This window comes from Thalia democratica, chromosome 2 (genome assembly GCF_965202585.1).
Source record: "Thalia democratica chromosome 2, ktThaDemo2.hap1.1, whole genome shotgun sequence".
NCBI lineage: Eukaryota > Metazoa > Chordata > Thaliacea > Salpida > Salpidae > Thalia > Thalia democratica.
Window position 1 is genome coordinate 106,888,723 of NC_139166.1, and position 14,263 is coordinate 106,902,985.

A 14,263-nucleotide genomic window follows, 5' to 3' on the forward strand; every position below is an offset into this window, starting at 1 on the left:
ATTCTAACTATGTATTGTTTTTGAACATTATAGAATTACATCTATTAGTTATATATGTGTAATGAAACTAACATTTCATTTTAATATTTTAAAGCTCGTGAATAAATATGTAATTTTTTGTAACAATAAAAGCTTTTCCAAAATATTTAAATTATTCTCAAAACAAGCTTTTCCAAATTTATTTAAAAGCGAATGTTGTAAACTGTTTTACGCAGATTTCGTGACGTGCTTCCAGTATAAAAAAAACAAACATTTTTTATTGTTAGGAGTTACATTTGTTTTAGTGCTTATAAAACGGAATTTGACTTGCATTTACTCGCAGTAGCAGTAGCAGTTTCGGCAGTAGCAGTATCATTAGTGTTAGGTAAAGCTCGAAATGTTGTATTATAAAATGTATAAGTTTAAGTCTGAAATACTTCGTTTTCTTTAGTTTAAGATACTTCTTTTTACTTATTTTCAACTGTAGTTTTAGTTAGTGTGTCGTGTGACTATTTTATATTTGTAAATAAACTTTTGTTGACTTTTAAGTATCTTAGATGTATTTATCTTATCTAAAACTATCTATCCCCATTTAATTACCCCTAGCAACTTAGATTGATTACAATAAACATCACGTCGGGTCTTCTTATCGAGACATATGTACAAGCATAATACTCAACAGCAATAATGTTTACAATAATGAACTATTAGTGACAAAAATAGAACATAAGCTAAATACTTTATGTTTTTTTTATATCTTTTTAGAAGGATTATTTACATTTCTATTAACTGCAGTATAATCATATTAGCAATATTAAGATTTTGTAACAAAATGCATTTGATTTGTTTATTTTAAAGTAACTATAATAAAAAAGGTAATAATGAACTTTTTTATTGTGATGTTTTACCTTATTTGTATTGTATATATTCGAATCACTGTTAAACTTATAACAAGTCGAAAATCGATCTTAAAAAGATTTTTAATAACTTGTTTTTTATATGAAGTTAAAAAATATCACAACTAAATGGTTGCCTAATTTAAGAAATTTGAATAAAATTACCTCTTTAATAACCGTAATTAAAAAGCTGCTATTTCTAAAAATTGTATCTAAACGACTAACAAATAGTTTAACATTTTAGATGGTGTAAAATATTTACTGACTACAACTTTATTTCAAAACACTTTTAATTTTTATAGACAGTAAATAAAAGTTAAACTTGTTATACAAGTTTGTTCAGAATACTAGCGAAATAAAGTTTTCGTTTTTAATTGAAGTATAAAACAATGATTTTTTTACCTCAAAATTTTTACCTCAAAATACTTCAATAATAAATGTGTAATATATTTTAACTCGACTTTTAAAGATAACTGTTCTTAAAAAAATAGCATAACAGTTACAAATTAAATCATATTAAAAACCGTATTAAAGTTTGCTTTTATAGTGAAAAATTTAATTCAGATTATTTAATGTGCAAAGTACTTTTTTTTATTAAAAATAAACTAGTGTAAATTAAGTTATATTTACTATAATATTTTTTTAAGCTATTTAAGTTAGACAACATTCTAAAGAAAGTTATATTTAAGCTTTACAAACTGATAAAAAAAAATTACAAATTATATGTATTTATTGCAACTAACAACTAATTGATTTGTTTAGTTTACAGAAAACCGTCATATTTTTGTATTGTATGAAGAATTTCAGAGCAACATTTAGTGCACTTATAAATTATTAAGTACACAGCAATTTGTGTTGTTATAGTTGAATATTGCTTATTTACATATACAAAGGTAGAACATTAATTTAAATTTCTTTACAAAAATACGCCACTATATAGTTTAAAGGCAATTATTTTTAAAATTCATAAATGTTCATTTTTTGTATAACATAGAAGTCGTTTGACTACAAATCTAATTAACAGTATTTTTTGTTGACATAAGTTAGTTTGCTCTAAAATCACAAAAGTTAATGATAAATTATTTGTAAATTATGTGATTTTCAAATTTATATGTTTTTTGTACACGAGCTTTAACTTAGCTCAATTAGCATTTTTTGCAAATGAAAAAATTATTTCTTTTGTTATGGATTTCACTTCAAATAATGATAATTTGAATAATGTTTTACATAAAAACATTTAAATAAAAAAAATCGTGGACTATTTAAAATACTCATAATTAAGTGTATTAAAATAAGTTTGAAAACTTTTTTTTTTGCTACAGTGACCTAGAATTTATTTTTTTGCTAGAAAATTGGGACTCGTTTAAAATCTACCCAGTCAAATTCGAGAGCCGCTTACTGATCGAGGGTAAGAGTTAGGGGTAACATAACAGTGATAGTAGAAATAAATGATTTTTTTTTTCAATATCTGATATTAATTAATAAATATAGAATATATAAAAAAAAATCGGGTGGATTTTGATAGTATACCAGAAAATTAAAGGTTATACTAAATTATTATAAATATTTATATATATAAAGTATATATATAATATATATTATGTATATAATTATTAAAGGAAATATACAATCGGACATATTTGTATATATTATTAAAATATTAGAACTTTGAAAAAAAAAAACAACGATACTTGAGAACACAGTAAAGTAAAAATATTAAAAAATAATGATATGTTTTGGCTAAAATATCCGTTAGAAAAAAATTCAATAAAAAAAATTCTAAGGGGCCCCACTCAAAAATTCAAACCCCAATCCAATGGATTTTTTTTTAAACTAAAGACAAAGGAGCGTTCTCTAGAATAAAAAAATAATTTTAGTTAGCTTTAAAGATAAAAAAATAATTGGATTTGAAGTTTGAACATTTTTTAAAAATTGAAAAAAAGCTTATCGAGCTAAGTTAATGCTCGTTTTTTGCACTTAGTTCGTCAAGCCTAGTCGCATTTTATAAATTTAATTCAAAAAGCACATTATTTGCAACCTTGTAGATTTACAAAAACCTATATTATAACAACTACATTGCACAATGTAAGTGTGAATAAACTTTGTGAAAGTTATTGTAAAGAACCAGTTATATTTATACACTATTTATAATACATGAAGGGTTTTAGATTGTTTCAAGATACAAAACAAAATATCAAACGATATAACATTAAAAAAAATTTACAAGTTTGTTGCATACTTTAGTTCATAACGTTTTCAGACCAGAGTCCGTCCTCAGTGAACTTATGCTAAACTAGCTCGGATTTGAGAATTTTGTATAAATATTGTCAAGATACATAACACTATAGTTTAAAAAAAAAAATTAGGCGAGTTTTATGGACTAAAAACAAAAATTTAAACTAATGGATGGATATTTGCTCATCCATTTTTAAAATTGACCAAACTTCAGGAACACTTAAATGTTTTTAAACTAGTAATTTTTGGATTAAGATTTTTAGAACAACTAGTGTTCTACAAATAAGCTGGAATGGACAACAACTACAATTATATTAATTAAAACGTCTTTTATTCATATACAGCAAGTATAAAAACTTTGTGCTTTTTTACCAAAAGTTACGTCACTAACTACTTTAAACGCGGAAATTTATATTTTTTAACAAATTTATTTCAAAACGTATGATACATTTTAACTTTGAAACTGAACTTATTTATAAACTTAGAATTTTTAACCTTTTCAATATTTGGTATTTAATTATTTTAAACATTTTAAAGAAACAAAATTTACATATGTAAAAAAATTTAACAAATCTTGTTTTGTTTAAGACTAAAAAATAAACAATTTAAAAATATAATTTGACTAATAAAATTTCAACACAAAAAATTTATTTCAAAGTTCGTTTATTGTTAGAAATATTGCCAATATTATTTAAACTAATAAAAAGTACAAGGTATTTATAGTTTAAAAATAGGAAAAAAACACATTACTAAAACATAAAACACACTAATACAAATAGTATAAGGTTATATTTTTACACAAAAATTACCAAAACTTACACCACAAAAAATTATAAACAGTGTTACGTTAGCTTTATATAACTGATATTGATTATAAAAATATAGTTTTAATAAAAAATTAAGTAAAATAATAGCAATAAACGGTAAAAACTATACGAAACTTTTGAATATTCAAAATATATACATAAATATGACATATCTCTATTTTTAATCAGAATAGTATTCTTCTTTATTTAATGTTAAACTGTAAAATTTTAAAGTTTATATGTTTAATTTGTAATCAAGCGTAGTTATACTAATTCAATATCGAGCAACAAATCTACAAAAAAAAACAATAATATATAACAAGTTATACTTTATTACAATTTAACACAGAATTGAGTCATTAAGCTTTTTAATAAAAGTTGCATGCTTTAAAAAAAATATTACAACAATAAAGAATGAATAAATTACAAAACATAAAAGATCACTGAAAACCAAGAAAAAACAATAAAATTTTTAACTTGTAACAATCAATATGACGTCATCACCTTACAACCTGTGTTATGACGTAACAATTAAATCTGCTGATCGAAAGTGGAGTCCTCGAATGCGTCCCTGTGCCTTCGGGAGTACTCATCTTTGAACTGGGATCCAAGCATGTCAATTTCAGCACTGTTTTCGAGAACTCCTGGAAAAATATTTAGATAAATATTATCAGTTATAAGAGTTTTCAAAGACTCCTGGAAATGTTTTCAAAGTAGAAATATAAATTTGTAGAAATGTTTTGTTAGATGTTTCGAGAGTTCCTAAAATCCAATTATAAAGTAAAATAACTATTAATAACCACAAGAGTTTTAAAGAAATTCTAAAAACTAAATGTTTTTTTATTAAACTTAAACCATGTTTTATAAATTCCTAATCAAAAATATATTAGTATACGTACAAACAATTTTGCGAGGTATATATTGCTGCGTAGTTATTATTATATACAATATTTATTATAGTATAAAATGTTATTTTTCTTATACCAGTACTCTAGTATTATTTATTAGGATTATATAATGTTCATTTGTTATCCCTTGGAGAATTTTTCTCCTAATAATTATTAACCACGCATAAATAAACATTACAGTGACCTTTCGCGAATCTACGCACATTGTGTCCACAGAAAAAGTGCGCATTTAAATGAGAGAACATAACTAAACGAGAGGTAGATAATATATCTACTATATTAAGTGTTTTCTTATAGTGTATTTGATTAAGTACAGTTTGGGACTTTCCACAATTTTTTCAGTTTACAAAATAGTTTTCATTCTAGTTGTTTACATATGTGAAAAGTATTTTAATAAAAATTGTTTATGTATATAAAAAAAAAGTGTTTTTTTTTCTATGTTTCTTTGCCACATAAGATTAAGCTTGTATTGCATGGTATAGACAAAAAGGTCTTTCTCTAACGCCATGCATAACAAGTTTATTTTTAGCTGGGCAAGGAAAAAATAGCTATAGTGAGTTGAAATGAAACTTAATGCCATGAATATTTAGAGTAAATTAAAAACTGTACCTTGTTTGATTTAAGTACAAAGGGGGTTTAAGACACGTAAAAAAAAGCAAAGCCACAGAGTTCAACAGGTTTTTTGTAAAGACACAAACTAAATTTACAAATATCTATTTTTTGTTGAAATTCCATCTTCTTCTATACCAGAGTTTAAAATGATATATAAAAGGTTATATATATTACTAACTCAATACACACAAAAACTTTAGAAACTAATTATTTTTTAAATTTCCTTTTGTAACTTTTGACAATTTTAAAATGCGTAATTAAACAAGTGCGTAGATTCGCGAGAGGCGACTATGACTTATTTTCCTAACCTTTAAGAATACACCCCAACAGCTTAGCAGTACAACTAATCTTGTATCTAAATAAGTTTACCTTTAGGAAGATACCCAAGCAATTTAGCAACTTAATTAATATAAAAACTTATAAATAAATACGTAATATTTATTTTTCTCACTATTAGGAAGATACCCAAGCTATTTACTAGCGAAATTAGAATATTAGTAATACAGTAACCTCTCGCTTATTCACGCACATTGTGTCCACAGAAAAAGTGCGTAAAGATATGAAAGATCGTAAAGATACGAGAGATACCAAATATACTTACTATAATAACTGTTTTTGATATTACTTCTGGTTAAAAGCAGACTTGGGACTTTCCAACTTTTAACAATTTGTTTACTCTAAAAACAGTATAAAAAAGGTAAAACTATACATATATTAAAAACAAAGGTTTTAAATTTATGTAAAATAAAAATTTAATTTTGGCTTTAATTTTATTTATATGTGACTTATTTGATACTTAATATTTATAAACTATTCTACTTAGCAAATTCAGTTTATAATTAAGCATTTATTTACAATTTAGAAATGATGTGGTGTCTATATAAAAATCTGTTTCTATAGTCTTTTACAAAAATATGCATTTGGTTCTGTATGGATTCCTTCTTTTGAACAAAAATATATAAAATATAATAAAAATAATAAATAAAAATTGTTTGTGTTACTAAAACTTTTTTTAATTTGTACTTTGTTCACACAAGGATAAACTTGTCTTGCATTGTATCAAATATATATTAACTAAATGTTTATCAGTAAGTCAAGAAACATAAGTTTACAAAGTCTAAAGATATAGAGAGGTAAGATAGCATACAAAAGCATATTTTAAGTTAAAAATATACAACAAACCTATTTTGTGCAATATTAGAATTTTTTTTTTTGAACTTTTTAGAATTCTAAAATGCGTAACTAAACGAGAGTGCGTAACGTCACGAGTGCGTAAATATGCGAGAGGTTACTGTACCCCAACAACTTAGCAGCATAATTAATATTATGTGTATAAATATTTCTCACCTTTAGGCAGATAGCCCAACAGCGCAAGTAATATTATATATATATATTTATTTATTTGTCTCACCTTTAGGCAGATACCCGAGCAACTTGGCAGCGAAATTAGAATATTAGTACATGTTTGTCATACAAATATTATATAAATATATAGTATTTTCTCCCCTTTATTTAACCCCACCTTAAAATATTTCTTACCTTTAGGAAGATACCCAGTAACTTGGCAGCGTAATTAATGTTATATATATATATTGATTTATTTCTCACCTTTAGGAAGATAGCCCAGTAACTTGGCAGCGTGCTCCTTGAGCAACTTCTGCCTCTCCTGCTCGATGATCTCTCTCCTTGATCTTTCCATCTCCTGCGCCTCCTTGTACTCGTCGTACTTCTTCTCTTGCTCCTCGGCGAACCTCCTGCGACGATCTTCGAGCAGTCTGTTGTGGAGAGATTTATTGAGAATTATTTAAAATTCAATTGAAAAGTTATGTGTACCAATTAACACTTTAAATTTGAAACAGTTGATTAAATCTCAAATTCTTGCTTCCCAACTGATTAAGAAATTTAAAGATGTACAAAAGAAAAAATTCATTTGAAATGTGTGAAAATTGTTTCCGTAAAAAGTAGTTCTTTTTTGTATTATATCAGATCTTTATTTAAAAAAAGCTATTGAGTAAACAATTTTTTTTCAAGTTGTTTATGCTTTTTATTTTCTATGTTTTTTAGTTTCAATTAGTTTTACATGAAACGTGTGTTTTATTTATTTTTAATTCTTATTAGAGATATATATTTATCTTTTTTAAAAATTATTTTAAAACAGCTTCTGCACAGCTCTTTCATATTTCTGTTACTTCATCCTTCTCTTATTAGCTTAAACAAACAAAAAAAAAGCAGAAATATTCTGATATACAATTACACATATTTCTGCATACAAGTGTAAATATATATATAAATATTTAAAAGTATTTTTACTTTTGAACGGTTCTCTTGTGTTCCTGTTGCTTCATTCTTCTCTTATTCGAATTGAATAAAACAACAATATTAACTTAAACACAGGTTACGTACATCTACCTATGCTTGTGTGCTCATACTCTATACACTAGCGAGAACTTAAAACTAGAAAAAAAATATGTATATACTTTAGAAAAAACTACAAACTTTTTCTCGGCTCTTTTATGCTCTTGTTGCTTCAATCTTCTCTTGATAATTAAACAAATATATTCACAAATATATGCTAGGCACATCATACACACAACTACACACACATTATATACATGTACTTATATTTTTATGAATTAATACAAATCAACAAACTTTCTTATGATTTTGTTCATTCTTCTCTTGTTAAAAACAACAAATAATCAAACCACATACGCACCTGAGTACTAGTTTGATACCTACAATCTACTACATATCTATATATATATATAATATTCCAACTTTTGCACGGCTCTCTTGTTTTCTTGCTGCTTCATTCTCCTCTTGTTAACAGAAACAAACAAAAATACAAAAATTTATTTACTTTTACACATGTTACATTCGCTTCTATAAATCATATATAAATCTAATTCTAATGAAGTTTAAATACTCTTACTACTACACATTCTACTTATACATATGTATATACAAGTAAGTTATTTATTATAATATATACTCATACATCTAAACATTATTGTAATACATATCATAAAATTACAAACTTCTGCACGGCTCTCTTGTGTTCCTGCTGCTTCATTCTCCTCTTGTTGCTGTTTATCTGCTCCAGCTTGTCGTCCTCCGCAAACTTCTCCATCATCTGCCTGCTGAACTCCGCCTCCTCCAACAAGTTCGCCTCCTCCTTCACTCTCTTGAACGCCATCTGGCGGCGGTAGTCTTCCTGTTGGAAAATGAACAAAATGTAAATTAGAGAAGAGTTTTACATTGAGTACAATGCATGGTAAGTAGGCACCAATTGAGGAGAAAAACAAGTCTTGGATTATAATTGCTGTGTAAATTTATAAAAAAAAAAGTGTTAAAAACGTATTTGAAGTAAAAAAAAGTTAGTTTTTTAAATTTTATTTAGAAAAGTTGGTAGATATATTAAGAATTTTAGTAAATCTTGTGTTAACATTATGTTACTCAACATTTTTTCTTTATTAAAAAACTAATAAAATATTTATTTAAAATTCCCCAAACCTCTATTTGAATCCTGTTTCTCAGTATTTTTTCCTTATCAAAACAACATTTAGGTATTAACTCTAAAATTTCTCTTACCTGCATTTGGATTCTGTTCCTCAATATTTTTTCCTTCTCTTCTCTGTCCTTCTCTCGTTCTTCGTTCCTCTCTTCTTCCCAGGCCAGCTCCAACTTGATCTGCTCTCTTTCCTCTCTCTTCAGTCTCTCCTCTTCCAATTGCTTGCCCAATTTTTCAGCTAGTTGCATCTGTTGATAATTGTATATGTTAAATTAAATGGATTTTCAAAAGATATCATTTGTTAGCTTTACTTGTATCTTTATATTATTATACAATATTTTTTTTTTCGTTCTAAACACTAACTAGTATGAAATGTTTTAAATAAATTATCTAATAACACAAAACATTAATAAAGATAGTTGAACTAAGATTTGATTAATATAAAAATCGCTATGCTTATGGCATCATAATTTTAACACTTTTAATACAGTTTATTTTTAGTTTTTATTACTTGTTCCTCAAGTTTATCCTTTCATTTTGAATTTATTCACTTTTATCTTACTCTTTTGCTGCTCATATGTTTTATTTTTTTTTATAATTAAATTTTCAATTTTATTTCAGTTACCTGCTGCTCATATGTCTTTCCTTTCATCTTTTCTCTCTCTTCTTCTCTAGCTCTTTGTTCCTCTGCGTATCTAAAATAAATATTAATAATTTTGTCAATAATGGACAGAACTAATAAAAATAAAATAACCTTAAACGACCTACATATAAAAGCTCTTAAATCTACTAGTAATTTTTTAATAGATTTAATTAGATATAAATTTTAAAAAACGGTTTTAGATCACATCTACTTATTGGTAGTGCAAACATTTTTATGATTTTAAAAGTTACTTCTGGTCAACTACAATTTCTAAGTCAATATAACGCCCAAATGTGGATAAAAGACTATTTTAATCTGTTTTATGTTTCAAATGAAAATTATTTGGAAGCTTATTAAAAACATTGATACACCAGTTAAGATATATTTCATAATTTTGTTATTCTATGTTTTTAAACAAACAAAAACTTCAAAATTTTATGATTCTTCATTTTGTCATAATTTAATACAAACCTTAAAATTTTATGAATTTCTTATTATAAACGAACAAAAACCTCATAATTTTATGATTTTTCTATAAAAAACAAGCAAACCTCATAATCTTGTGATTTTCTTCTTCAAATCTCTGTTTTTCTTGTTCTCTCCATTCATTTCTTGTTCTTGTGAACTCGTCCAAATACCTCTTTGTTGCTTGCATCTTCTCTATACGCATTTGCTCAGATCTTTAAGTAAATAAAATAATATTTTAAAAAACCCAGATATATTTAATTAAAATATTTAAGTTATACTTTTATGGCTTAAACTTTTACCACACGCATTAGTTTTGTTCTGTGGGGAACTTTTAAACCTTTTATAGTAAATAAAACTAACAGCATATTTAAGGAATATTTACTATTAAGTAATTTTTGATTTTATTCTCAGATTTTTTTGAAACTCTGTGCCAATGGAAGTAATATTTATTCATATTAAAAAAAAAGTAAAAATTTTCAGAGCCTGACAAAATAAACCTAAATTTCACCTTTCATTTTTCCTAATCATCACCCATCAAATAAAAATCTGTTGATATCATTACAACCTTGCGTCTTCCTCATAAATCTTCCTGACGATCTCGTCAATCAGCAGTTTCTCCTTCAAGAACTCCTCGTACTTGACCTGCTTCTCCCTCTCCTTACTCTCCAGCTGTTCCTCGATCTCCTGACGGTACTTCATCATCTGATCGTGCTTCTCAACATCGAGGTGCTCCTCCGCTATCTGAGCCCTCTTGTGCTCGCCTGTAAACAAAATTACCCGTAAACAGATTTAATCGCCTGTAAACAGGATTAATTAAAAATTGTTTCTTGTACTCGCCTGTGAACACATTTCAAAAAGGAGGGAAATTTCATATTATTAAGAAAATTTGTACCCCAAAGGATTTTTTAATGAGGAAAACAAAAAAAAAAAAACAAAATTACCCGTAAACACATTTAATCGCCTGTAAATAGATTTAATTGAAAACTATATTTTGTGCTCACATGTAAACAAAACTACCTGTAAACAGATTTAATCAAAATAAAAAACATTAATTTAAACAGATTTAATTGCCTGTAAGTAATTTTAATCATTTTAAACAACTTTAATTAAAAATTCTATCTTTTACTCACCTATGAAAAGATTTTAAAACAGCAATATGAAATGTGTGTACAATGCCTGTTATGCATGTATATAATATGTATATGAAGAGTAAAAAATCTTGTGATCAGCTTTAAACTTTAATTAAATAGGGAGGGAAAATGTTGTTCATAAAATTTTTTTATCACAAAAGTATTTTCATGAGGAAAATGCAAAAAGAAATTTGTTTGAAATTAATGTGTTTATTGCATGAGAAGAGTAAAAATTGTTGTGTTTGGGTTTAAACATGTTTAATTAAATATATATATTGTGCTCACGTTTGAATAATTTAAATTATGAAAACATTGTGCTTGTCTGTAAACAGATTTACTAAAGAAAAACCATAACTATATGTATACATTCTATTCATTGTAACTAAAATTTCAGACTAAGTTACATCAAACTAGAGTTACTAAACTGTAACTAAACAAGACAACCAATAAGCTTAAAAAAGCTGTTATTTGTGATAAGATACTAACTAGCAATGATCTTGTTGATGGCAGCCTCTCTTTTGACTTCTTCTTCCAAGAGAGCTCTCTTCTCTGCTATTTGAGCTGCCCTCTCTCTGTTCATGTATCCGGTTCTCAGCTTCTTTTCAAGCTCACGCAATTCATCACTGTTTGCCCTTACCTGTAAGAAAAATGTTTTTACTGAAACTACATCTGTTTTATTAATCTAAGTTGGAGGACTTTAGAAAAATATCAAAGTTTAAAATATTTTCTGGCAAGCAAAGTTTGGCTTTTAAATAGAATTATCAAACTTTAGTTATTTTTTAAAAGTTTACACAAAATTTGTTAATTGGGGTCGTAGAAATGTTTTGGTGAAATTTCTTCCTTCTTGTCACTTTTTATGAAATCTGGTTATAGTATAATTCTTACCTTACATATAAACAGACTTTACAATTCTAAAGTAGTTAAAAAATTACTAAAACTCTTTCTTAATTACTTGGTTAGATAAAAGTCATCTTAAACTATTTAAAAATAATACTTTAAATCCAAACTTGTTGCCTTATTTTTTCATCTCTCATTTTATTCAACTTAATTTTTTCCATTTCCTCTGCCAGTTCTTTTTCTTGTTGTGCCTGCTTTATTCTTTGTTCTCTTATTTGCCTGGCTCTCACCAACTGTTCGTCCATTAATCTTTCTCTATTAAAATTGTTGAAATTTTCAAATTAAAAACATACCAATGCTATTTAAAATAATGTTTTCTATGTGTATTTCAAACAAATTAGATCTTTTTAGCAATTTCAATTTGTCTGATCAAAAATGTATAAATTTGCCAACAAGAAATTATTATTAACTTTTATTTTGATTCTTGATTTATTATGTTATAAACTGACAAAACACCTGGAATATTTAAAATACTTCAAATATTTTTTGGGAAAAATTTCAGTTGTTTGCAAAAAAAACTGAGGATTTCTAAATTTATTTTAAAGATATTGTTTTTACAATAAAAAATTAACAAACCTGTGAATTCTTGCTTTATTTTTGCAATCCCTTAACTGATCAACTCTATCTTGACTTTCAACAACTTCTTTAAACATTTGGTCTGTCTTTACCTAAAAATTGACATAAACGTTTCAAATTAGAGCATTAAATTATAAAAGTTGATTACTTTTTAATTGTTTGAAGTTATAAACCAGTAATGTGGTAAACTTTTAAATTTTAAACTACCTAAATACAAAAGTTTTTACAACATAAGAAAACACAAATCAAACCAAAATTGTACAATGAAAATTAAATGAACATTTAAAATAAGAAACTAATTAAGTAAAAAATACAACTTAATTTTTAAACTACTGAATGGCTGTTAAAACAGAGCTAAAACTTGTTTCGTTAACACTTGTTGTAGTAAAAAGTTAATGTAAAACTAGTAAGCAATTAAAATCACTAAAATTTTATTTAAATCAGTTTTACTTGAAGACCTTAAAGTTTTTGCTTAAACTTTTTGGGTGAATTTTTAACCCACGTATTTAAGTACTATATTATTTAGTTTGAAAACTTTGCAAATCATAATGACTTTTACATGTAAAATAATAAAAGCATAAGCATAAAAAAAAGATGCTTTTTACCTTTGGTCAATGCTCAAGATTTGAAATAAAAGTAAAAAAATCTCTTGCGCCTCAAACTTATAGAGATATTCTTAAACACAAAGTTTAATTTATTATTATGAAACTTCTTACTAACAGAGACGTAGTAATCATTATCAAGATCATTTCTTCTTGCATCATAAGCAACTCTCTTATTGTACATTTCAGTTGTGATTCTTCTAGATGTAGCCATCTTTTCTGGTTGTTGTGCTTTAACTTTGATATCAGTAGGGCTTGTTTTTATGTTTTTTATTAAAAAAAGTATCTGAGAACAAATTTTCTTTTTGTACTTATTTTTCAATCTTTTTTTTTTGTATTTTTTTTGGTTTTTAAATCAAAAACTAGTACAGAAACTTGATTTTACTTGAAAAAATGTACAAATAAAAAATACAAAATCTGAATATTTATATAAGTTAAATTAATATTGGCAGGATCGTTCAACACATGATGAGACTCTTTTTGTTTTTCTGCTGAAAACTTTTATATCATTAAGGCTTTTATTAAATCCAAAATTATAATCACTACATATGTAATAAACTTTTTTTTAAATCTTTAATTTTGTCAAGTATTTTTATTTAACCTTCTAATTGTAATGTTGCTTAGCAATATGTAGAAATTTTAGTGAACTAAAGCACTACAAAATAAGTTGAAGCTTAGAAAAACCTAATGGTTTAATACCAATATTAATTTTAATACTAATAGTAGTTTAAGGACATAAGGGGGTAAATAACTTTTTTAAGATTTTGATCTTATTTTATGGAGTTTTAACTAAGCTACATAATGCTTTTTACAGACTATAAAAATTCAAAAAATTGTTTGAGATATAGCTAGTCAAAGTCAAAGACTACAATATAAATATAAGTATAATATAGTAAAATGGCAAAAAAAATATTTCACTAAAAATTCATCTTCTCTTACGTTTTTTGAAATAAATACCTCAAATTTTTAGAAAATGTTCCTTGTCATGTGTAAAAAATTC

General features: G+C 25.8%; 1 protein-coding gene across 1 annotated transcript; it reads right to left on the reverse strand.

Annotated features, from left to right (window-relative positions):
• Positions 1-4,177: 4,177 nt before the first annotated feature.
• LOC145829443 (meiosis-specific nuclear structural protein 1-like) lies at positions 4,178-13,540 on the reverse strand. The gene is made up of 11 exons (XM_082937228.1): positions 13,382-13,540; positions 12,662-12,753; positions 12,196-12,340; positions 11,675-11,825; positions 10,624-10,819; positions 10,142-10,270; positions 9,573-9,642; positions 9,028-9,195; positions 8,475-8,650; positions 7,045-7,211; positions 4,178-4,560 (listed from the first exon to the last, which is right to left on the reverse strand). Exons 1-11 carry the CDS (start codon positions 13,475-13,477, stop codon positions 4,448-4,450), a joined length of 1,503 nt encoding a protein of 500 aa, XP_082793354.1. The 5' UTR covers positions 13,478-13,540; the 3' UTR covers positions 4,178-4,447.
• Positions 13,541-14,263: the final 723 nt, after the last annotated feature.

Coding starts and splice junctions, on each gene's coding strand:
- LOC145829443 (XM_082937228.1), bottom strand. CDS start 13,477: ATGGCTACATCTAGAAGAATCACAACTGAAATGTACAATAAGAGAGTT. Junction 12,341..12,661: donor AATAAAGCAAGAATTCACAG/GTTTGTTAATTT, acceptor CAATTTTAATAG/AGAAAGATTAATGGACGAAC. Junction 8,651..9,027: donor GGAACAGAATCCAAATGCAG/GTAAGAGAAATT, acceptor ATTTTCCAACAG/GAAGACTACCGCCGCCAGAT.